At 38.0% G+C, this 23,198-nt stretch overlaps 2 protein-coding genes across 2 annotated transcripts in view; both read left to right on the top strand.

Annotated features, from left to right (window-relative positions):
• The window catches only part of jak2b (Janus kinase 2b), a 29,466-nt gene extending 20,749 nt beyond the window's left edge, over positions 1-8,717 (top strand). The window contains exons 20-24 of the mRNA XM_015041862.1: positions 768-892; positions 985-1,157; positions 2,310-2,427; positions 7,288-7,401; positions 7,905-8,717. Coding sequence (XP_014897348.1) covers positions 768-892; positions 985-1,157; positions 2,310-2,427; positions 7,288-7,401; positions 7,905-8,012 — 638 coding nt within the window. The 3' untranslated portion in view covers positions 8,013-8,717. The remainder of the gene's footprint in view (positions 1-767; positions 893-984; positions 1,158-2,309; positions 2,428-7,287; positions 7,402-7,904) is intronic.
• An 872-nt stretch (positions 8,718-9,589) lies between these two features.
• Positions 9,590-16,382, top strand: LOC106953258 (monocarboxylate transporter 13). Its single transcript, XM_015041873.1, has 5 exons — positions 9,590-9,952; positions 10,511-10,803; positions 10,904-11,047; positions 13,264-14,046; positions 16,054-16,382. Exons 2-5 carry the CDS (start codon positions 10,602-10,604, stop codon positions 16,260-16,262), a joined length of 1,338 nt encoding a protein of 445 aa, XP_014897359.1. The 5' UTR covers positions 9,590-9,952; positions 10,511-10,601; the 3' UTR covers positions 16,263-16,382.
• The last annotated feature ends 6,816 nt before the right edge of the window (positions 16,383-23,198 follow it).

The following is a 23,198-nucleotide window of genomic DNA, read 5'->3' as shown; positions in this document are numbered from 1 at the left end:
TGGACAATAAATCAATAACAATATATATCACAGTAGACATATGATCAATATCTATAGATAATAAATCTGATAGAATTTTCAGTAATTGTACTGAACTCTGATCCAGAACCACAAAGCATTCTGGGAGATGTAGGCAGAGGAAAGGCTTTAGCTGCTCAGAGTGAGCTTTGGCATGAGCCAACTCACTCAGTCTTTGGTTACCTAGCAACACGTTGAGGAACGTGTGGTTTCCTAGCAACGACTTGTTGAGTAACTTGCGCACCAGCAGTGTAAGGGTTTTTGCCTCTTTGCCTCTTTGCCTACTTAAAAATAAAACTGTGGAACAGGAAAGGTCACATCAGCAGTTTGACTGAATTTCAGATATTTAAAACAAATAACAAATTAATAATTATCTATCGACTGATATGAAACGTTTCTTATCATGATAAGTTTTCAGCCCCATCACCGAGAGTAACAGATTCTTTCAGAAATGATTATCAAAGCAGTCTGGATGTCTAGGTGCTTTGCTATGTTGTTGCGTTTTAGGCAATACAATTTTTATTTTCTTATTTAAAAAGGGTTTTTTCATCTTTAATATATTTCTGATATTGTGAAAAAAGTCCTAAATGGTTAGATGAAAATCTGCAGAATGTGCCTATCTTTTATCTGATTGTCAGACTATTTAATAGAATAATCGATTAATAAAATGTTTATGTTTCACTGAGCATCATTAAAGTCATTATCTTGTGTGTTATTGACATCTCATTGTTTTCCTTGCGTTCATTCAGGTCGACGTAATCTTCGCCTCATCATGGAGTATCTTCCCTTTGGAAGTCTTCGCGATTACCTCATAAAAAACATGGAGCGGATCGACCATAAAAAGCTGGTCCACTATGCCTCTCAGATCTGCAAGGTGCTGCAGCGTGACCTGAAGTTTTAGCACACTGCTCCGAGCCTCTAACCAACAGCTGGACTTCCTGTTTGTCTTTATGTGTTTGTCAACAGGGAATGGAGTACCTGTCGAGTAAGCGGTACATCCACAGAGACCTGGCGACACGCAACATCCTAGTCGAGAGTGAGCTAAGAGTGAAAATTGGAGACTTCGGCCTCACCAAAGTTCTGCCTCAGGACAAAGAGTATTATATGGTCCAAGAGCCCGGAGAGAGTCCCATATTCTGGTGAGAGCTTTTTTTATGTTACATATGTCACAAATGCACTTAATTTGACAAAATGAGTAAACTAGACAGCCTTGTTGAATCCAGAAGTTTACTTGCACATTTTTTCCCCTCGCTGTCTGAATCAGGCCAAAACATTGACTTCATTGTTGTTCTGGAACCACTTTGTAACTCGGGGTGCACCAATTTATTGGCCAGCCGATTTATCGGTGCTAATCACTGATTTTGGGAGATTGGTGATCAGCCGATTCTCAGATGTGAAGCCAATCTTATCCTCCGATCTTATCTGCCTCAGCAGAGGTCTAAAAATCAACCACTGTCCTCTGTGAGAAAAGTTTGACTGACAGACCAGGTCATGTCTGCATGTTGACAGCTAACAGTAGTTACCCCACTGTTGCCAATTCAGCAACTTTTCTGCTGTATCGAGCAACATTTCAGACCAAAAAATAAATGGTATCAGCCAAAATTGGAATTAGCAGGTTAGGCTTTTTAAAATATTGGTAATCGGCGATCGGACAGAAAACTGCAATCAGTGCACCACTGTCCCTTTGGACCCGTTTGTAACCACGGTCCCTTTGGACCTGAGCTTCAGCTTCAGTATTTCACATAATGTTCTTTCCTCGTGATTCCATCTATTTCATTAAGCGCACTAATTCCTTCTGCAGCAAAACATAATGCCGCCACCACCATACTTCACAGTTGGCATGGTACAATCATTCCTGTTTTTCCTTCGATGGTCATCATGACCAAATAGTTTCAACAGACCACAGGTCATGTCTCCAGACATCATTGTCCTTGTGTTAATTTGCAAGCTGCAGTCTGGCTTTTTGTGTTCCTTTTGGCATAATGGATTCTTCCTTGCTGAGAGACACATATTGTTTCTCGCATTACAGCAGCATTTAGCAAATAGAAATGCTTTTTGTAGATTCTAGCTGACTTAACACAAGACATTTGGTCTCAGACGGTGAGACTTTTTTTATATTGATTATATGTAAACCTCTAGTTTCAACTCTGTATGGCACAGAAGTTGACCACAAGTTAACAACACACACTCAGTTTGGTATTTATTCAGACTTTTTTTCTTTGGCATTAAAGCTTCGATTCTGATATGTTTTACCATCTCCAATACGCCGCCTGTTTACGTGTGTTTTGCAGGTATTCCCCTGAATCACTGACTGAGAGCAAGTTCTCTGTGGCTTCAGACGTCTGGAGCTTTGGAGTGGTGCTGTATGAGCTCTTCACACACAGTTACAAGAACTGCAGCCCTCCTGCAGTAAGTAGCTGAATTCATCTGTATGTGTGAATTGCATTTTGCTTCCTGATCCCGTTGATGTTGGTGCTACTGCTAGCAACTTGATAAAGTAAACCCAACACAAAGCTACAGCTGGTGACTCCAGGATAGATTTCCAACTGGCTGCTTTTTCCACTGCTCCCTTTTTCTGTTTTAATTTGCTTACAGTATTTTCCACACTATAGGGCGCACAGTGATTTATTTTTTTATATTAAAGTCTTTAAGTGTGCCTTATAGTCCAGAAAATATGGTATTTTTTTCTGCACCCATTTTATTTTCATTAAAAAAGCCTCCAGAAGTGCGAACGGCATTTAAAAGTAGAAATCTTGGAAATTGGAGGTTTATAAACAATTACACCTTTCAGTTTTTCATTAAATGTCCAATTAACTCTGATTTATAACAGAGAATATATTTTACAGCTAATGTTTTAATGCATCCTTGAAATATGACTAATTTAATAAACTTTAAAAACTTTCACCCTTTTTAAATCCATGTTTACTAATGCATTTCTGCTTTTGCGAATCAACAAATGCATCTTTCTTTTTAATTCAGCATGGTTTACTTCAGCTTTACTAGACCAATGAGATTCCTCTCTATTTCTAAAATAACGTTGTAAAATATTTATGAATGACCTGTTATCCAAAACCAGTGGCTCAGAAAGAGAGATTGAGATCGGTGCCTTAGCCTTTCATTGTGTCTTTGTAGACAGAATTGAAACAAAGAGGACAAGATGTGCGTCACTGGGAGCATTTCCTTTCTTTCTTAAAGTTTAACCTCCTATTAAAAGCTTAACCTCCAAGTTGGTGGCTTATTTCAAGAAAATACTCCGTTTGTGGATGCAAATATAGTTTTAAAAAGAGCACCAACTTAAATACACACCAGTAATGATCTGCATTGGGCTTCATTTGGTACAAATGCAAACCTGCAACAAGTGTTTCACAGATTGGAAACGTACGAAGCACAACTAGTATGGGCATGAGAGAACAAGAGGTGATATTCAGGATTCATGGTCGTGTTCTGGTGAGTTGCTGAAGCTTGCAACTGCCAGCTACATTGTCAGGAAAGTGCAATGACCTCAGCATGTGGGCGTGCTTTTTGAAATGTCAGCCCCAACTTGTAGCTCTTAGTGTGGTGCATTCACTGGTTGGAAAAAAGATCTGATTTGTGGGTTTCTGACAGTGGCCAGTTTTTATACTCATCACCAGTCTGTAATGTATCTAAACTTCTTCTTGGTTTTAATTTTTTGGCTTTATGTTAGAAAAATTACTAAATATCAATCATGGTTAATTATACATGCTGGGAAGATTTCTGTAAAATAATTTTTAACCGAAAGCTGAAGCATGCTGAATATGTGAAACGTTCGCTGGTAAAACACGGTTTCATGCCTTGAGTGGATGTAGAAGAATAATTTTCTCTTAGCTGCAGCGTCCCTGAAGTTTATCTTCATGAAAGTATCTTGTCAAAGGTCATATTAGTTGTTTTTATCTGGCTTGAGTCATGCCTTGTAAAAAAAAACAAGTATCTTTCCCACAGATGTAATTCACAGGAAAGGTCACAACTAAAACTTTTAAATCAAGCATGGAAACTGGAAAATTGAAAATATATATATATATATTTCCAATAAAATGTAAAAAAATTATAGGGTTCACATTCTTGAATCCGAATTCAAAAACATCCTGAAAAGTTTTTGAAGATTTGAACGCCGCCCATCATAAGAAGTCCTGGAATGTTTTTTGATGACTGTTGTCAACAGTTTTCTGTTGTCAACCTGCCATTTTTCTTATTTGATTGACAATTTGTGTTTTCTGTACTTAGTCAACATGTGCGTGACAACACATGCTTCAGTTGGTGCGATCCTCTCGTGGGTGAATAGCCTGTCATGTTGAGTCAGAACCAACAAGGTTTATGCCAAATCTGTATCGTTTCTCTCGTTAAGGTAACAAAGCCTTGAAATATTAACTGAGAATTTTTTAAATGTATCTTTGAGCCTAAAGTTTGAAAACCTCGTCTCACCATCGCCGTTTATAACGGCCCTTCAACTCACTTTCTGTCGTGATTCTGATCCAACAACTTATTTAGTTTTTGTTTTTTATTGAATTTGATTTGTATTGATTCATGGCTCTGTGGGTAGAGTATAGTCGTCTTGCGATCGGAATGTTGTAGGTTTGATTCCAGCTTCCTCCTGCCATGTCGATGTGCCCTTGGGCAAGGCACTTAATCGATCTGCGTATCCGTGTATGAATGTGTCAGCCTTTGTGAGTGCGAATGGGTGAATGTGACTCTAGTGTAAAGCGCTTTGAGTGGTCAAAATGACTGGAAAAGCGCTATTTAATTTACCATTTAAAACTATTTTTTGATAACATTGTAGCAGTAGGTAAATGCTGCTGCATTTGGTCCTTGAATTTGATTAAATTCTCCTGGAAATCCTTGGATTTGAGGTTAACTGAGGTTTGGCAATCCTGTAATTCCCACAGTGAAAAATGAAAAGTGATAAATTGGTCTTTACACTGTCGTCGTATGAAATGACTCCTGCTGTATGGCGTTGCTCGTTTCTGAACAGACCTATTAATTTAAAACACACTTCATAGTTTTAATAACTTGGACCTCTGAGTGCAATCTTTAAAGTAAATTGAACATGAATTCAATGTTTGGAGCTTTTTCTGCAGTTTTGCATGTAGACTCTGAAATCTGTCTATAACTTGCATCATAGCTTGATTTCCCCTTCTTAGAAATTATATTTACCCATGAGGCTTCTCCAACATCAGCACATGGGGATGCCAAGTGTTGCAATTTACCGCATGTTTTTTCTTTTCCATGTCTGAAGAAAAAGCTTTTTTGTAGAGGGACGGGGGATTAGAAACCTCCAGGAATGATTTTATTAAATTAATTGACAATTTTGGGAGGAGATGGGTTCCTTAAATGTGAATTTCTGCCTTTTTGATTGCAGAGAGATGCTGGACTTTATTAGATTCAAAAAGTGTAAGAGTGGTTCAAGGAGCAGAGTAATTTTGTAAAACATAAAATAAAAAAAATATTTGTTTGAGGCATTTCTTTTATTTTGAAGGGGCATTATTATTTACAAACAAAAATTTCTGCAGTTCACTTTTTTGTCCATTTCACTACATAATATCTATGTATACATGTGCAAAATTCCTTGATTAGATTAAATTATCCAAATGTATTGGTTGTATGGGCACAAAATTAATTAATCCAATCATGATGTTTAATCCAGAACAGAATAAACTGACGTGCAGTTTTAAAATGTTCCTTTAAAAAACACTGAAGTTCTACTTCTCTTGGTCCTGATCAAAAACAGTCGCAGTCCGTCTGTTCTGTGTCGCCTTGGCGCCCAGATGGACCAGCGCCATGTCATAATAAAGGTTAAACTACAAGCTGAGCAACACAAGCTGTTGGTCCTCCTGCGTTACGGCGTGAGGAATCAGCAGACCTGCTTTGTCACCTGGTCATAGGCCACACCTGTGCAATTATGCTGCTGTGCCACAATCAGAATGGCCTGATCAAAACCAATGTTTACAGGCGGGTTACAAATTCATACCTATCAATCTGAATCCAATCAGATTACTCCAGATTGGGCGTTTCACATGATCCATTTTTATTCCGATCCGTTTGTTGGTTTCTGTTTTTCAGTCATCATTTTTTAAGAAACTAAAACTGTCTTTTGCACCATTTAAGACGGTGTGAAATTAAGTGCTAAACATTTATATAAAATGCCTCCACCCAAGTGAAATTGACAGGATTTTGGAGAAACTCTAGACTTGAAAAGACATGCAGGACCTCTACTGAGCAAACACATTAAGGAGACACAGGTACAGTGTACACAGTGTCTGTATTTGGCTTCAGAGCACATTGTTTCGTTTTTTATAAAGTGGCCAAAAACGAGCCCCGACATGTGAGTTGAGTCTTGACTAAAAGAGGTTCGACTGCCTGAGGGTGGAGTCTTTCACCCTGTTTTCACCTGAGCTCATGATGTTCACTTGAACGCTAGATGTAAAGGCTTTCAGTACTTCTGAGAACACTGTGTACATTCAGAGAGCAAGCTTCAGTTTGATTCATGTAGGATGACAGCGCCATTAAACATAAACCCTCTCCAGACATGCTCTTCTTTCCAATAACCTGACAGCCAAGGCACGTTATCCTTCATGTCTTAATGTGCATGTGGCTCAGTTCCCCAAAAACATCTCCCATTGGGACTCGGGCCTGAATGAGTAATGTGAAATACTCGCATATCTTTCTCCCTCACATTTTCTTTATAAATATTAATTACTTCACCTCTTTTTTCTTCTTCATTCTTTTAGTTGGGAAGCTGGTCAGAGTTGAATGGAGCTAAATACAAGGGAATCCCTAGAGAAAAACCTTAGAGGCTACGTAAGGCTTGAGACTGGGGTGGAGGTTTGCTTATAGAGAAGGGGAACAACTCAAGATTACACCAGAGCTGCAATAGAAAAACAAAGATTATTTATGTGTTAGAAAGGCAGAGTGAAAGTCCAGACCTAAACTCATTGAGCTCTGTGGCAAGGCTTGACTTATTTTGCAAAGAAAAGCAAATATTCAATTTTTTGTCTGAATGTTTGGATGTTTCTTCATGACAGATTTCAGTGAATGGAGATTCTAGGAAGTATTTCCTCATGAGGGATGAATGTGAATATGTGCTACACTTCCAGATTATAATTGTAAAAAAATGTTTAAAAACTGTTTTCTTTTGCTTTTATTTTTATGTCCTACTTTGTTTGTCTGTGACATAAAGGACTAAAGTTTGTAGTTTGAAAAATTCCTACTTGCCCTAAAATTCACCATCTTTTTCCACTTATTTCCCCCATTTAGGTATTTATGTCAATGATGGGTAACGATAAGCAGGGGCAGCTGATCGTCTATCACCTCATTGAGCTCCTCAAATCAGGCAGCAGGCTGCCTCAGCCCCTGGGTTGTCCTTCAGAGGTATGCACCGTTGTGTTTATCTACGAGCTCTGAATGGCTCTTATTAAGTCCTACCACCTGTTTCATATAACAGCAACTTTCCCTAGATTTTGATAACGACTTCCTCTGACAGCTGTGCTTTGTCACGCTACACAAACCAACATGTCAACGTGAATCAGGGATGTCCAAAGTGCGGTGCGTGGGCCACTTGTGGCCCCTGGACTGATTTTGTGCGGCTCCCAACTGCATTTCTAGAATGATTCAAATTTGATCCATTTGATCTAAAGGTTAAACTACAAGCTGAGCAACACATGCTCAGCTTGTATTGCTGAGCATGTGTTGCATTGTATTTGTTTCCTACAATAAACAAATAAAATAAATTATGAATATTTTTCTTGTCCACAAATACTTTTGACCCATGTGACAAAAGATTTTGACGCCTCTGTTGTACATGTTTCTGTGTCGTAAACCTCTAATGATTGATTTCCTTTACTCTCTGCTGACATTCTTCCTTTTCTTTCCAGATCTACCAGATCATGGAGGAGTGTTGGGATAAAGACCCAACCCTGCGTCCGTCTTTTAACGAGCTGGCTCTGCGCATCGACCTGATCAAGGACAGTGAGGAGTTTTAAAAGTTAAGTGCCCTCCTCACGTTGAACCACGACACTTGAAACACTGTTGCCCTGATTGTGGCAGAAGGATGAAGACCAAAGCAAAGAAAAGTGGAGCGCCGTGACTTGGAACAAGGAATCTGCTCGAGAACTACTGCCGAGGTGCCTTCCAGCAAGGCATTTGTGTAATGTGGAGCAGCTGAGTGGCCTGGAAATGTTTGGATGGTCAAACTTTTGAAGCGGATGTTGCTGAAACTGTATTTGGTCAAAGTTTAAAAGAAGACTTGAAGCACCTGTAGAGACTGTGACGAGACTGTTGCCAGAACTAAAGCTACAGACGCTTGTGGTGAACAAGTTCTCTGTTTATGAGTGTGTGTGTGTGTGTGTGTGTTTGCGTGTGTGTGTGCATCTGCATGAGAGGTCCATACGGCTAGCTGGGCTAGCTCTTGCCATCCCCTTTTCTGTCACCTGAGAAGAAGTGGACTGATGGCTTCTTTTTTTTTTTTTTGTTAAATGTGTGTGCTTAACTGTATTATAGCTGTAAATTGTGTACATATGTCCAGAAAGATTTTATAATTTTATAAATTTAAATAATGTTAACACTATATTTGAGATGCCAGCAACTGCCATTGTTAAAGTATGTGCATACAAAGGTGATTTGAAAAATCTGTCATTGTTTTCATTGTGAGAGGTGGCGTGAAAATAAAGACTATATCTGTGAAGAAATTTCTTTACATGCATTTCCTTCATTTTCCTCAAAACTTCCATTTCACAAATGTAATGTATAGTTGAAATCACATGATCCACTGGGAAATTAGTGGAACATGTGATGCTTTTGATTTTTTTATTATTACATTGTTACTTTAATTTAAAAGCTAGATACACTAAAACTCAATGTTTTAGTATTTTTACAGTATTCTGTAAAAATACTAAATTTAGCTGTTCAAGTTGAAGATGTGTGTTAGCTCTTAATTGGTCCAAATCTTTGGTCAAAAAAACAGAATTACCTAAGTTTTTGTTTTTATTCAGCTAAAGAAAGTCATAGCACATCCACACATTTGTTCTGTGCATCTGCTCATTGCTTAAATTAGTTAAGTCACCAAGTGACAGTAATGAAAGGTATCACCAGCATAATTACGGTATTTTTTTTATTTGCTAGAATCTGAACAAGGGGGGTCATGTAGCTATAAGTGTCTGGAATCTTGGGAGATCCCAGATATGATTTTTATCAGGTTCTATGTAAAGTTACCAGTTGACCCAAAGAAGTTTATATCCTGTTAACTAATGTAAGAGGATTACATTACTGAAAATTATTTAACATTTCTGTACCAGAAGGCCTGACGAAGTTCTTCTGTAATGTTCTACAACCAACATCTTTTAATAAAATTAGTACAAAGATAATCATTGTGGTGTTTTATTGTGAAATACCAACCGGATGTGACGTTCAGTTTGCTTTGCTATAGACGTATTTTAGATAAATTTATGTTGGCCTATTGTTTTTTTGTCTGTTTTTTTAAGCAGTTGTTTGGTTCGTATGCTGTAACATGTATTAATTTAACGCCAGGTAAATAAATTCAATTAAAATACCAGGCTTTGTTTTGAAAATCGGATGTGACGTTCGATACGTATCAGCTTTAGCTTCATAAAAGGTCGTAGCCATTCGCTGACATTTCTATCCGGATGAAAAAAAAATCCTTATAAGGTGTTGGTTTTTAGTTTCAAAATTAGTTTGTATGCTGTAGCGTTTGTCCAGGAGATGCGAAGATCTAGGACTCGAGTAATTTTAAACGTTGTTGTATTCGAGGGGGGTTAGATGAGCGTACCGTAGACGTCCGAATAGAGGCGCACAGCAATTTAAAGGGCTCTGAATTTCACTTTGTTTAAGAAAAAAAAAACACTGCTGCTGTAAGTGCATTTGAGAGGATAACAAATGTCGGGGACAGAAAGCATCGTGGAAAGACGTGAGTCGACAATTTAACCTTTGTTTTCAGTAACTCTGCATGTCTCGTTTGGATTTTGTGAAATGTTTAGTAGTTTTGCTGTTTACCTTGAAGAAGGGGTTTGTTTTATTTAAAAATGCGACATCTCCGATGTTAAAATGTTACACATTAAATTATCTCATCCCAGGGGGGAGGGGGGGGGGCGCCGATTTATGTTTTTGCATCCACCTGAATAATGTGCAGTCGCGCCACTGCCATAAGACCTTCTGCGTTGTGAGCATATCCAACCTGTTATACAGCAGGGCAGAATAGCAGGTTATTTTACATATTTGTAAAGACACTAGGCGTGATAAGTCAAAAGTATGATCTTGAGGGTTTCATTTATGTATTGCTTAAGATCCTCCTGGGAAATTAGTCCTTTAATTCTGGAAAGTTTCTTCCGGCTGACTTTGTAATTGTCTTTATGCGTTTCTGAAGGTCCTATATTTTTATACAGTGACAAACAATATTTATGTTAGCATTTTAAGGCATCGCTTTTGCTGTACTATTATAACTTGTGTACATCTGTGCACATTGCAGACTCATTTTCATGAGTCCTTCCCACATGGGGGATCATTACGTAACAGCCTCCGAGCGGCAGCCGGGAGAGCAGCCTGCAGAGTAGCTGGAGATGAAGTCCAGGAGAGTCGGACCTCCAGACGGGGGGTACGGCTGGGTGGTGGTCGCTTCAGCCTTTTTTGCTATGGGCCTTACCGGAGCTGTCCTCAAAAACTTCGGCCACTTCTTCCTGGAGATCCAGAGTCACTTTGGAGTCCTGACCAGCACTACCTCATGGGTTTCTTCCACAACTATTGCTATGTTTCATATAGGAGGTAAGCGTGTGGCTTTTTGTTGACAGTGCAACTTATTTTAAAACCAGTGTATTTTTATAGTTTCTTTAGTTGTTGCTGTTTTTTTTTTTTTTTTAACTAGCTCCAGCAGCCAGTGCTCTGACGTTACGGTTTTCTCAGAGAGTGGTCATCGTAGTTGGAGGAGTTCTGTGTACTTTGGGGATGTCGCTGGCCTCTCTGGACATCAATCTGCCTTGGCTCTACCTCACTATGGGCGTCCTAGAAGGTAGGTAAGACTTCCTGACTGTATTTAATTGCTTGGTGAACTTTTCCTGATAAATTACATCATTAAAAGCTTCAGTCATTTGCTTTTTGGAAGATTTTTTCCACTGCTTCATTGGTTTGGTAAATAAAAAGAAGCAGAACTAAAGGTATGGAAGAACAGTTTTTTCTTTTTAACTGTCATGCAATCTTGCTTTAAGAAGTCACTGACTGCCTGGTTCAACACTCCCTGTCTTGTCTTGATCTTTGTGTATTTAGTCTCTTCTGAGTTTAATCAGAATTAAGAAATGAAAATATTTCCGTGTGACACTGCAGTTGTAAGCAGCAGACAAAGAAATAATATTATTTAATGTAATATATGGCTTTACAGATATGAGCACAAATAAAGTGGTAAAATTACAAACTACTACATCTCTCACTCTCACCAATTGTAAGCTTAAACAGCGTCTACAACCAGAGTGAAACATTTTGACTCTTTTGCTCCTGAATCACAAACCTTAGTTTTTTTTTCCTATCAACTACGATTGAATTTGATGGACACAATTTTTTTGTAATCTTGGGAAAGATGTGTAAAAATCCTTAAAATAAAAAAGTATGTAATTATCAAAATGTTTAAAAAATTTCACTTTGTAATTAGTAAACATTTTGTGTTTTGTTTAGGCCTTATGTTTTTGACCATTATCGTTCTGAAAGATCCTATTTTCAGTTTTCTGACCAAGTTTTTATTTAGAGTTTCAAACAGTCCTTGGTTTCATCCACTAACAAGAATTACAGAACATTTGGAAGAGAAGCAGGCCCACAGCATCACAGATCTCCCACCGTACATGAGCTGCTTCTCCACATATTCATCCTTTTTGTTTCACTAACATCTTTGAGTTTTAGTTTAACTTGAGTCTGATCAAAAACACAGTTTCAGGTAAAGTCATTATGAAGATTTGATTACCACAAGATGTCAGTTTTTCCTTGATTTCTCCAAGAGAACTGTTTGGATTTTTTTTATACCATCTCATCACAATTCTTTGTAAATCATATTTATACCCAAGATAAATTAGGTATTACGTATTACTAATTACAAGTTTCTAGAAACTACGATCAACTTGAAGAAGAAGCAAATGCTTCAGCTGCATTTATTTTAATAAGTTTGTTATCAATACCAATAATTGTCCCACTTGTTTGTTAAGAACGATTATTTCTAAAGCTTTAAATTAAGTATACTTCATTTAAGGCTTAATTTTTCCTGATTATATCACTGTACAATACAAGACTGATCTTTGAGCACTTGTTACCCATCTTTACAAAAGGTTCCAGGTTTCATGACTCACCCTTTAATTAGATATTATGATCGTCTTTTGATTTCACAACAAAGACTTCAATGTCTTATTGTCGCTATGATCTGTTTTTATGTTTTCTGAAATAAGTCAAGTTGTTCCAGAGGAACAGGAGAGATGACAAGGTAGTTTTTATTATTATTATTATTATTATTATTATTATTATTATTATTCAAGCAAAATAAATTGTATTTGTTCTCCAAGGTACTGAACTCTGGGTGCTTCAACAGTCAAATAGCCAAAAGCATCTGAGTTTTTAAAAGCATTAATAACATTTTAGCCAGTTTACAGACATTCGGTTGCTCTCAGAAGTATTCACACCGCTGATGAACACAAGCTTACTGCGATGTAAAAAGTGAGAGCAAGGTTAAATCATTTTAAATCCTTCTCTATAAATAAAATAAATCTGTTTGAAGAAATATAAAGGGGCAATAACCAAGTTGCACCATGAGTCTGGTAGAATGACACTTCTTGACTTTACGTTCTTTTCAAATCAGTCTATTTACAGCCTTTGTTAAAGATTTTCAGTCAAATTAAAGTCAAAATGGCAACACTTCTGGTTAGTTTTGATTTTGCTTTGCAGCTAAATTTATCATCCAGTATGTCATGCAAAAATCTGATTTCATGGACTTTGTTTTAAATCAACACTCTCGATAGTTATCTTGATTACATTATGGTCTTGGTTATTTCGGTTTCCAAATATCATGAATTTAGTTTTATCAAAATTTAATAAAAACGTGTTGTTTTAGTCATTTCATTTCTGTTTTAGTCATTTCATTTCTGTAGTGACCATCTGTGAGAGTGGTTGGATGTTTCCTCCAGTACAGAAGATACCAGTATCATCTGCAGATATAATGAATTCCAGCAAACATTTTTCTTCTTCTGCTTCCAGGAACAGGTATCTCATTCTCATGGGTTCCTGCTATCAGCATGGTGAATCACTACTTTTCAAGATGGCGCCCCATCGCCTACGCCATCGCCAGCTCAGGGGAGTGTGTCTTTGCCATCGTTTTCAGCCCGCTGTTCAAGTGGCTCATCGAGAAGTACAGCTGGCAGGGCGCGTTGCTCATCATCGGAGGCCTTCAGTTCAACCTGTGTGTTTGCGGTGCGCTCATGAGACCCCTGGAGGCAACTCGAGCCTCACAAACCAACCTCAAAGAGAGCACAGAGGACAGTGCTGCTGCGCTACCCCCAAAGAAGAAGGCGGTCTTCGACTGTGGCCTGCTGAAAAAACCCGAACTTCTTCTCTACATCCTGTTTGCGATCTTTGCAGCTACCGGGTTTTTCATCCCGACCCTCTTCCTGGTTCCCTTTGCCAACAGCTTGGGGATCGATAAGTACTGGCCCGCGTTCATCCTGTCTGTCATGGCCGTCACCGACCTGGTCGGCAGGCTGTTCTGTGGCTGGCTGGCTAACATGAGGCTCCTGAGGAACCTGCAGCTGCTCACCATCGTTACGACGCTGCTGGGGGTCGTGCTGCTCCTGCTGCCCATCAGTCACAACTACTGGTCCGTTCTGGTGTTCGCCTCGCTCTACGGCTTCCTGTTCGGCTGCATGGTTGCCATTCACGTCACCTCCATCGTGGACATTGTGAGCTTGGAGGGCTTCGACAGCGGCCTGGGGCTCTTCATGCTGTTCAGGAGCATCGGAGGCTTCATCGGGCCGCCTGCTGGAGGTGAGCATTTTATAACGTTTTGTGTTCACTGGAGCCAAAGCAACAAGATTTGAGACCTCGATGCTGTAACCAGCAGGTGTTTTTATAAAACTGGCATCGATGTTTTAATCAGGGCTGCAGCTAACGATTATTTTAGTCATTAATTATTCTGACTGGATCTGCCGTAATAACCAACAAAACAATTAACTGCATGATAAATGAAACTGACCTCAGTGATTTACATTTGATTTATTGTTTTTCTCTTTTTCTCTGTCTTTCCACCAAAAACTGGATGTAAAAACTCTTCATTTCATTCAATAATTTATCAATAATTAATAATTGGATAACAAAAAGTGCTTAATATGTGCTTTTTCTTTTTTTATTTTCTTTTTTATCCTAAATACAAAATTGACACATGATTAAATGATAAATGATTCTAACAACTGTAAAATATCATTTAAATTGTTTCCATGAAATCTGGGCAAGAATTGATTATATTTTATTACTTATTCCTATTTTAAATATTTAATAACTTTTGTCTGGTAGAAAGCAGCATTTAAATTAGATCAGAATAAAATATTTAAGGCTTTGAAAAGCATCTCAGGAGAGAATACTGGTAGAGAAACAACAAAATATCCCAGTGGGGAGTCAAAGCCCCATAATCTTTACTAAACTTTAGAGAAGAACAAATAAAACTGACAACGATGTTGCTAAAAAGTCAATTTCTGACTGGTTATGTGCACATTTCTTTTCTCATGGTTTCCATTGCTGTCAGAGATAAAAACTAATCTGTGATAATCCTGCGAGGATTATGAACTGAAACTGGCCTCGCATCAAAGAAACGTCAAATGATCTCGAGTTTAAATCACCTGCATGTTTTCTCAGTGAATTCCTCTGCGAGTAAATAGTTTACTCTTTACATTTCTCCAGACTGAAGCGTTCTGGCAGAAACTGCATGAGCTACATTACATTTTTTGGAGAAATGCTGATGAATTTTAATGCTTTGTTCAGAGTTTTTGAATTTGACTAAAAGCTAAAGCTGCTAAAATAAAAGAGAAAAATACTTTTTTCATCACTACAGCTTCAGAAGAACTATAGATAAAAACTGACTGTAAATTCCCATTCTTTGCATTTTTCCAGATGTGGATTTGTGGAGATTTTTGTTTACATTTGCAAGCAAAATAACGTGTTAATCAGTCAGGAACATGAAGATTGCATTTTGAGGGGAACTATACATTTCTGTTGATTTCTGTTCAGCTGATGTTATCGTAGCAGGATTTTGTTTGCAGTATAGACTGGCTGCTTTGACATTAGAGCGCCATCTACAGGAGGAGTTAATACCCTTGATGCTGACTTATGCTAGTCTATCTGCAGTCCTTCCGGTGCTTTGTAAAATATTCACTCACCTTAAAGTTTTCCACATTTTTATCAAGTTATAACCCCAAAACCTCGATGAGTTTATTAGGATTTTACTTGACAAACCAACACAGAATAGCAATTAATTGTGACTTGGAAGGAAAATGTGCACTTTTCTAGTTTAAAGCAGGTCAAATCTCAATATTTCTCTACCCAGTTTGATTGATCTTGGACTTTTCCGCAAAGAAAAATGGGTCATAATTTCAGTCTCTATATGCGAAATGTTGGTAGAGACAAATCCCTGAAACTTTCAGCAGCAATTGTTGCAAAAGTTAATTCCACAAAGTTCTGACTCAGCAGGCACAGAACCAGAATAGTTTTACTTCTGTAAAAGCAACATTTTCCTATCCAATTATTAATCAGTTAATCCAAAAAATAGTCAATTCATCTACAAATGTTTAAAGGATTAAAGGAATGCTGTTATGCCATTTTAGGCAATAAAATGTTTATTTTCTTATTTTAAAAAGTCACTGACTTATTCATTTAAATTTTTTTACATTAAGGCTTAAGTGATTAAATGAAAAATCTGCAGAACGAGACAAATTTTTTATCTGATTAATCAATTAATCGTTGGACTAGTGTACAATTGTCACCCTTTGTCTTCCGCTGCAGGCTGGTTGGTGGACCAAACGAACAACTTCGGCGCTGCCTTCTACCTCTCGGGCTTCTGCCTCGTTACATCAGCTGTGTTTGTCGTCGTGGTCGACCGCCTCGTCCAGAGGAGGAAATCTGTGGAGGCCGCCGGCCACCAGACGATCCACTACGAGGGCGACGGGGACACGGGGAAAATCGAAGGACTCGTTGTTGCACAAGAATCTTAACTTAAGGCCAGTGTGTGAAGACTGAGCGGACGCCGGACGATGTGGCTCGGACTGAGTTAAACAAATGTGTTTGTGTTTGGCTGGGTTGTGAGATTAATTTTCTATACACCTGCAAAAAAACGAAAAACCACACAAACTTCATACGATTCACCTGAAAGTAGACCAAAGGATTAAAGACAAAACATGGCCGTTTTAACAAACTGAGTGGGAAAAATCTAAATCTTCCCGGTGACTTTTGATTGGAGTTTCACAACTGAGCTTCACTCAGATTTTATTTTGCTCAGAAAAATAACATGTAATCTCCTCTTCCAGCTCGATTACAGTCAAAACTTTGATTTGCCTGTTTTAAAGCTTTTCTTCTTTTTTCCATTATTGCCGTTTTAGAGGAAGACAAACGTTTAGGGATGAAATTCATCACTACATTATGCTGCTAAATTAGCTAAACGATGACACTACCGCCAACATGTTTTATACACATTTATACTGGAATGTGCTGTTTTCTTTTCCTCAAATAAATATGCAATAAGTTTCATAAGTTTTTTCTATCTGATCTTAAATAAACTGAATCAGTCATTTACTGAGCAGCAGCTTTCCTGTCCTGAGATCCAAATCGTTTTTGTTATTCTTACTGGGATGAACGGATGCTGGGCAATTTTCTTTTTATTTAAAAAAATAAAATTTTATAAGAAATTTGATTTCTGATTTTATTTTTTTCCCCCCCCCCTTTTTTTTTCCTTAAAAAATTACAAGTTACAGAAAATATCTTTAAAATTTGGCTTTTATCTTGATAATTGTTTCTGGGACTTGACCGTAATTCAAAGTTGAAATACATAAAAGCTGTAAAACAGACGCTGGTCGTAGCTGGGTGGGTTGACATCACTCTGGAAACCAAAGTGGAGCTTTGCTGGAGAAAAAAAGAAAAAATTAAATCTCCAAAAACAAATAATTCAATTACAGTCGATTTGTCAGCAGACCTAGGATGAACTCATAAACATCAACTGTGAAAAGGCCTTTTGGTTTAGTTTGTTCTCCGACTAATTGTCAGCTTTCGCTCTTAATAGTTTATTATTATTATTATTATTAGCGTTACTTTGCTTTATCAAATCCTGAGAGACTCCCACATTTCCCCTCTGAATTCTGCATCTTGTTCAGTCTTTTTATAACCAGAATATTCAGGACAAACGGAAACAGTTTGTTCGTCTTTTTCCAAGTCACGGGTTCTTCTGTCCCACAAACAAACCCAGGAAATCTGTTGAGGCTCCGGAGTCGACTTTTCCTTTTTAAACAAATGAACTAATTGTTCCTACATAGCACAAAAACACTAAAAGGCTGCAGCTGCAGAGGAGTGATGAATATCTGCAACGTTAACAGAGAATATGTGGTAATTATGAAGGAGAATGAGTTCACTGTAAAATCTCATTTTCAAGAGAAAAGTTTGACCGTTTCGCTGATTTTGATGAAAATAAATACAACGAAAGGATATAAACCAATAAGGAAGTTATCATGACTCTGTAAAACAAAACAAGATGCAAATTAAACTGAAAATCAATGTGAAATTGTTCTACTGGACTGAATAGATGAAGCACACTTTTTTTATTTGAGCCCGTTTGCATTTTTTAGGTAATTTCAGATTTTAAAAAATAGTTTATTTCTTCAGTTATTCTTCAATAACTTCAAAGTCATGTGACCTATTAACTCAAAACCAGCGTGAAATTCTTTTGAGGCACACTTAGTTTGATTCCATTTTAGATCTTTTTATATTTTTTTAGCAGTGTCAAAATGCATTATTTTTTCTCGATAGCTTCTGGGTCATGTCACTTATCCACTCAAAACCAGAGTGAAATTGTTCTATTAGACTGGACGGCCATTTTTTTTTTTACTATTCTTACATCTTTTAAAGTCAAAATTAAGGCGTTTTCTTCAATAGGTTCCAAGTCATATGACTTAACTCAAAACCAGTGATTTTGAGTTAACAAGTCATTGATTTGTTAATTCAGAATCATTGATTTTGAGTTAATAGGTTACATGACTAATTAAACCCAAACTCCCAGACATATTAAAGGGTTCAGTGTTTTCAGAAGCATGCGTCCGTCATCCTCCTGCTGCTGTCCCGGAGCAGAGAGCCCGTCCCAGGCAGCCAGCTGGGGGGCCGCGCGCCGCAGAATGAAACCGACACCAGGATGTGGACGTGCTCAGAGAGGGACGAGCTCCACAAGCTGCTGGGATGGTCAGAGAGGAGTTATGCAACCAGCTCAGTGTGCGGCTGGTCACATGGTTCAAGTGCTTGTGTTGAAGCTAAAATAATGGTTTCAGCAATGAAAAATTGATCATCTGATAAATTATTTGCTTCCACTTGAAATCTAAAGGTGGAGTAGTTTAAAGCTGCAGTACTTTTTTTTGTTACATATTTGTTTGTATGAGACAGATTTGTATAAACAAGAGCTCCTCTGCTTTCTCCCAGCGCTAACTGGAAGCAGTCAGAGACAGGAGGTGTGTCTTAGCGCTGTCAATCACAATCTCATGTGGCACTGCTCAACCTCACTCCCACTTCACTCAATCTCTATTATGCTGTAGCTAGCATAGCCTGTTGTGAATGTAAGGCTAGTTAGCATAGCCACCAATGACAGCAGATAAAGTTTTCCTGTAATAAGTTGTTTCTCTATTAGCACATTGAGCAGAGTACATAAGATTGATTGACAGCGATAAGACCCTCCTCCTGGCTCTGATTGGCTGTTTTTGGTCAGAGTGGTTCATTTACAGTAACAGTAGCCCAGTTCAAGAGATTAATCTTTTCACAGATTATCTGCCTCATACTAAACTATCACCACATGGTAACAGTTGATACTGCAGCTGGAGGATCTGACATTTTAAACTTTTTTTTTTTGCTGATTTTGACAAACTTAAGTTTTTGCCTGGGTTGGGAAAGAAATTCTCATTTTTGATTTAATTCTGGTTTGTATTGTGGCATTAAACAAATGGAGAAAATAGCACCTGTAGAATCAGGGGGCAACTACATACTTTCTGAAGTGTATGCGAACATGTCAGAGGTTTTGCTGAAAGGCTAAGAACACTACATATTCTTTTTTGTGAACATTAATGTTTTATGTCAGGGAAACAAGGTATATTGTTTTGTTGTATACTTGGCTTGAAATGCTCTCAATGACAATTTCTTTTATATTTCATTATGATTAATCCTGGGAAACTATTTTATTGGGTTAAACGTATCCAACAACTCTATATCTGTTCAACAATTCTTTCTGTAGACTTTCCGTTTAGATGATTTTTAAAATAAGCGCTAGAAAGACTAGATTGGCACAGCTTTAAGGAACCGGTCTTCCTGATCTCGACGCGGCCGCGCACAGCAAATCTGTGTCGCTGCAGAAACAACAACAAAATAAAAAAGATTAAGAATAATAATGAAATAATATGATTTCTACATGTAAACGTCTGACTGTCACTTCATATCCACTAATCTATTGTTTATACCCACTTATAAAAACTAGGATGGAAATAAAAAGTTAATTTATTCTGAAATTTCTGCATGGTTCTTCTCAAATAATCTTTGTTCGCAGCAATGATGTATTTAATTGCCCTCATAATCATCAGTTGTTTATCCATAATATGTTTTATATTTAGCAACTTATTTGTCCTTGAACTCTAAATTTATTGGTAGCAACTGATGCAATGAAACCTCAAAAAATGACGGCAGATATACAGATGTCAGCTAATGAGCTGGTATCTGGCGCCATCTTGTGTAAATGACAAGCAACTGCAGCATATTGGTAAAATGATAATGATACAATGTGATTTAGATGATAGATAGATAGATAGATAGATAGATAGATAGATAGATAGATAGATAGATAGATAGATAGATAGATAGATAGATAGATAGATAGATAGATATTTATAGAGAAAGAGACAGATTGATGTATATATAGAGAGAGATAGATAGATTTAGATACAGATACCTGCCTGCCTACCTACCTACACACACACACACACACACACATATGTTTTCTTGCCCAGAAAGATTAGTTTTCAAAATTTTTCCCAATTTGTATAGATTTAGACTTCTAAAAGGCTCTTTTCTAAATCTCCCTTTAGTTAATAAATGTGGTTGTATTATTTTCTGTTTAGAATTAGAAATAAAAGCCTTACAATGGATGAACATGAGTACTGATGTTGTTGAACGTGGGGGAAGCCGGAGCACCCGGAGTGAACCCACTCCTACACGGGGAGACGTTTCCCACCGTGCAGTCCTGACTTTTTAATATTAAAATGTCCAATTAACAACAACAGTAGTTCTTTCTCCAATTCCCTCCAATTACCCAACCCACAGGTGGCCCCACCCCCTTTCAAATCTAATGTACCGGAGACATAAGTTGATGTCTACACTGGAGGGACTTACTGTCTGTCTTTGAATTTGCGCCGTTGTTTTGGAGTGAAAGCCTTTTTGATTCGCCTCCACAGTGAAATATTTTTCCTGGGTCTCTCTTTTTGGGCAGAGATATTGCTCTGCTCAGCTGACTCTTCAGTTGCTTGAGTTTCTGATTCCCGATTTCTATGAATCTCATTTATGATGGTGGCCGTCTGCTCTTCAACTATTACTCCTTGTTCAGTATTTACTTTAGAAACGTTTTTACGATTGAGGTTTTCCAATTCATAGGCAGCATTCATAGCTGCCTGTCTCATTTCCTCTTCAGAGACTTGCTGGGAGCCAGAGATCACTGATTGAATCAAATTAATGTAATATTCGATGGAGGCGGTCTGATTCCCAACAGTTTCTTGTATAGAAACTTCTTTATTTTCAGTATTTACTACAGAAACTTTTTTACTTTTAAGGTTTTCCAATTCAGAGGCAGCATTCATAGCTGCCTGTCTCATTTCCTCTTCAGAGACTTGCTGGTAGCCAGAGATCACTGATTGAATCAAATTAATGTAATATTTGATGGAGGCGGTCTGACTCCCAGCTGTTTCTGGTTCTAAAATGTCTTGTTCACTGTTTGCTCCAGAAATGTTTTCATCATTGAGGGTTTCCATCTCCGTTTGCGTCGAAATCGTTTGACAAACTGGTTTTAGTTGATCGCTGGTTTCCTGTTTGTCCATCTCCATTTGTACTGAAGCAGATTGGTAATGCACTGTTTCCTGCTGTGAGCTGTCCTGTGAATCTGTCTTAATTTCAATAGAAACCATTGACTTCATGGTTTCACTTCTCTCTGAGAGTATTTTCCTCATCAGATCGTCCTGCTGTTTAAGTTTAGCTTTTAGTTTATTATTTATATCGAACATCTCATCAAGCTGCTTCATTAAGTATTTCTGTACTTTGATATATTCCAGTTCAGCTTCCTTAAATTTGCCTTCACATGTACATTTTGGTTCACTTGTCTTTTCAGAAGAGTGGGGCAAATTCTGAATTTCAGATAAACACTCTCCTTGAACATTTTCTGGTGTTTGATTAACAGGACCTTCAGTTAAATTCTCTGTTTGGATGTAGGGCTTACCCGGAGATGGATGTGTCTCCCGTTTTTGATCAACTTTCTCCTGTGGGGTGAAGATGGATTCCTTTTTGGTGACTAGCTGTGTTGTAACAATCACAGGTTCCTCTTTGCAAATCTCATTTTTTAAGCAATCTTCCTGATCACCTTCTTCTTCAAGCAGAAAAGTGTCCTGCTTGTTAACATTTTCAGTGCTGGACATAGAGAACTGTTCTTTCTCTGGTGTCACTTGCAGTACGGAGATCGATTCCTGTTTGGTAACCAGTGAAATGTCCTCCATTCCAGTACTTTCAGCTGGAGATCTTAGATCAGCGGGAGCATGTGTCTCTAACCCGATTTGAATTGTTATCTTTTTCTTCTTGATGATGGTCGTCTTTGGTGGCTGTTCCTCAGACTTAGAGGGCTGTTCCTTCTCTGCTACATCGACTGTCTCCTGCTCTCCAGCGATGGACTGCATCATAACCTTTGCTTGTTTCAGGTTCTAAGATAAAATCGCTTCTCTAAAACTGAGTCAAGATTTCACGATAATCCTGATGTCCAAAAGAAATGTGCAAAAAAACAAAATTGAAAATCCTGCTGTGAACTGCTTAGTAAATTCTCAAGAGAAACGTATTAACAACGGCTGCGAACAGGTTGTGATGAAAGTAGATTGATGTGACGAGTTTATATAATCCCTGGTGATGTCAGAATTCTGCCTTTGGAGTTATATTGTGATGTCACATTGTGATGTCACAGTTTCATTTGATATTCAGAGCGGGCTTGTCTGATGGGTTTTTTATGAACATGGAGGATGCGCGCGCAACCTGACTGCAGAAAGAGTAGGCGGGCTTTTAAACCGTCACTGGTTGCCATAGTTACCCACCATTACTTTGTTGTTTGAGAAGGACCTCGCTGCAGAATTTATAATAAATTTATTTACAAATTTAAAAGAAAAACCGCGCCTCAGCGCGTTCTCGAAGGGACGTGAGCCCTAGCTACCTGTATGGGAGGGGAGAGCGGCTGGCAGGAGGGGAGGGGCGCCTAATCAGTGCTGTTCCTCTGTTATTGATCATTTCATACACAAACAGCTGATAGGTATGTAAAATACTGACTAGGAAAAAAAAAATCCCCACATCGTTTTTGCGCCCCCTCTAGTGTAGCGCCCCTATGCGCTGCATACAGTGCATAACCACTTCTTGCGCCATGGACTTGAACTTATACTCAGTTACATTTACTTGAGTAAGTTTTTGTAAAAAAAAATTACTTTTAGGTCTAGCTTACCACATACTTTTTTCATTTTTAAGTTCTAATATTATGAAGTATTACCCTTCCCACAGTGAGTAACTTAAAGAACCAATGTGTATTAACCAAAAATGCGCCAGATATAAACACAAACTGTTTAAGAAATGCTTTATAAATACAAATGCATTGCATTGTAAACTTACAGTTTATGTTTAAG

The sequence above is a fragment of the Poecilia latipinna genome, unplaced genomic scaffold (assembly GCF_001443285.1).
Source record: "Poecilia latipinna isolate Pla-1442-1.1 unplaced genomic scaffold, P_latipinna-1.0 Scaffold32, whole genome shotgun sequence".
Lineage (NCBI taxonomy): Eukaryota > Metazoa > Chordata > Actinopteri > Cyprinodontiformes > Poeciliidae > Poecilia > Poecilia latipinna.
This window is presented reverse-complemented; position numbering and strand designations above follow the sequence as displayed.

What these genes read in the sequence shown, in the direction of transcription:
- LOC106953258 (XM_015041873.1), top strand. Translation starts at nt 10,602, where the DNA reads ATGAAGTCCAGGAGAGTCGGACCTCCAGACGGGGGGTACGGCTGGGTG. An exon ending in TGCTATGTTTCATATAGGAG is followed by an intron (nt 10,804 to 10,903) that starts GTAAGCGTGTGG and finishes TTTTTTAACTAG; the next exon opens with CTCCAGCAGCCAGTGCTCTG. An exon ending in CACTATGGGCGTCCTAGAAG is followed by an intron (nt 11,048 to 13,263) that starts GTAGGTAAGACT and finishes TTCTGCTTCCAG; the next exon opens with GAACAGGTATCTCATTCTCA.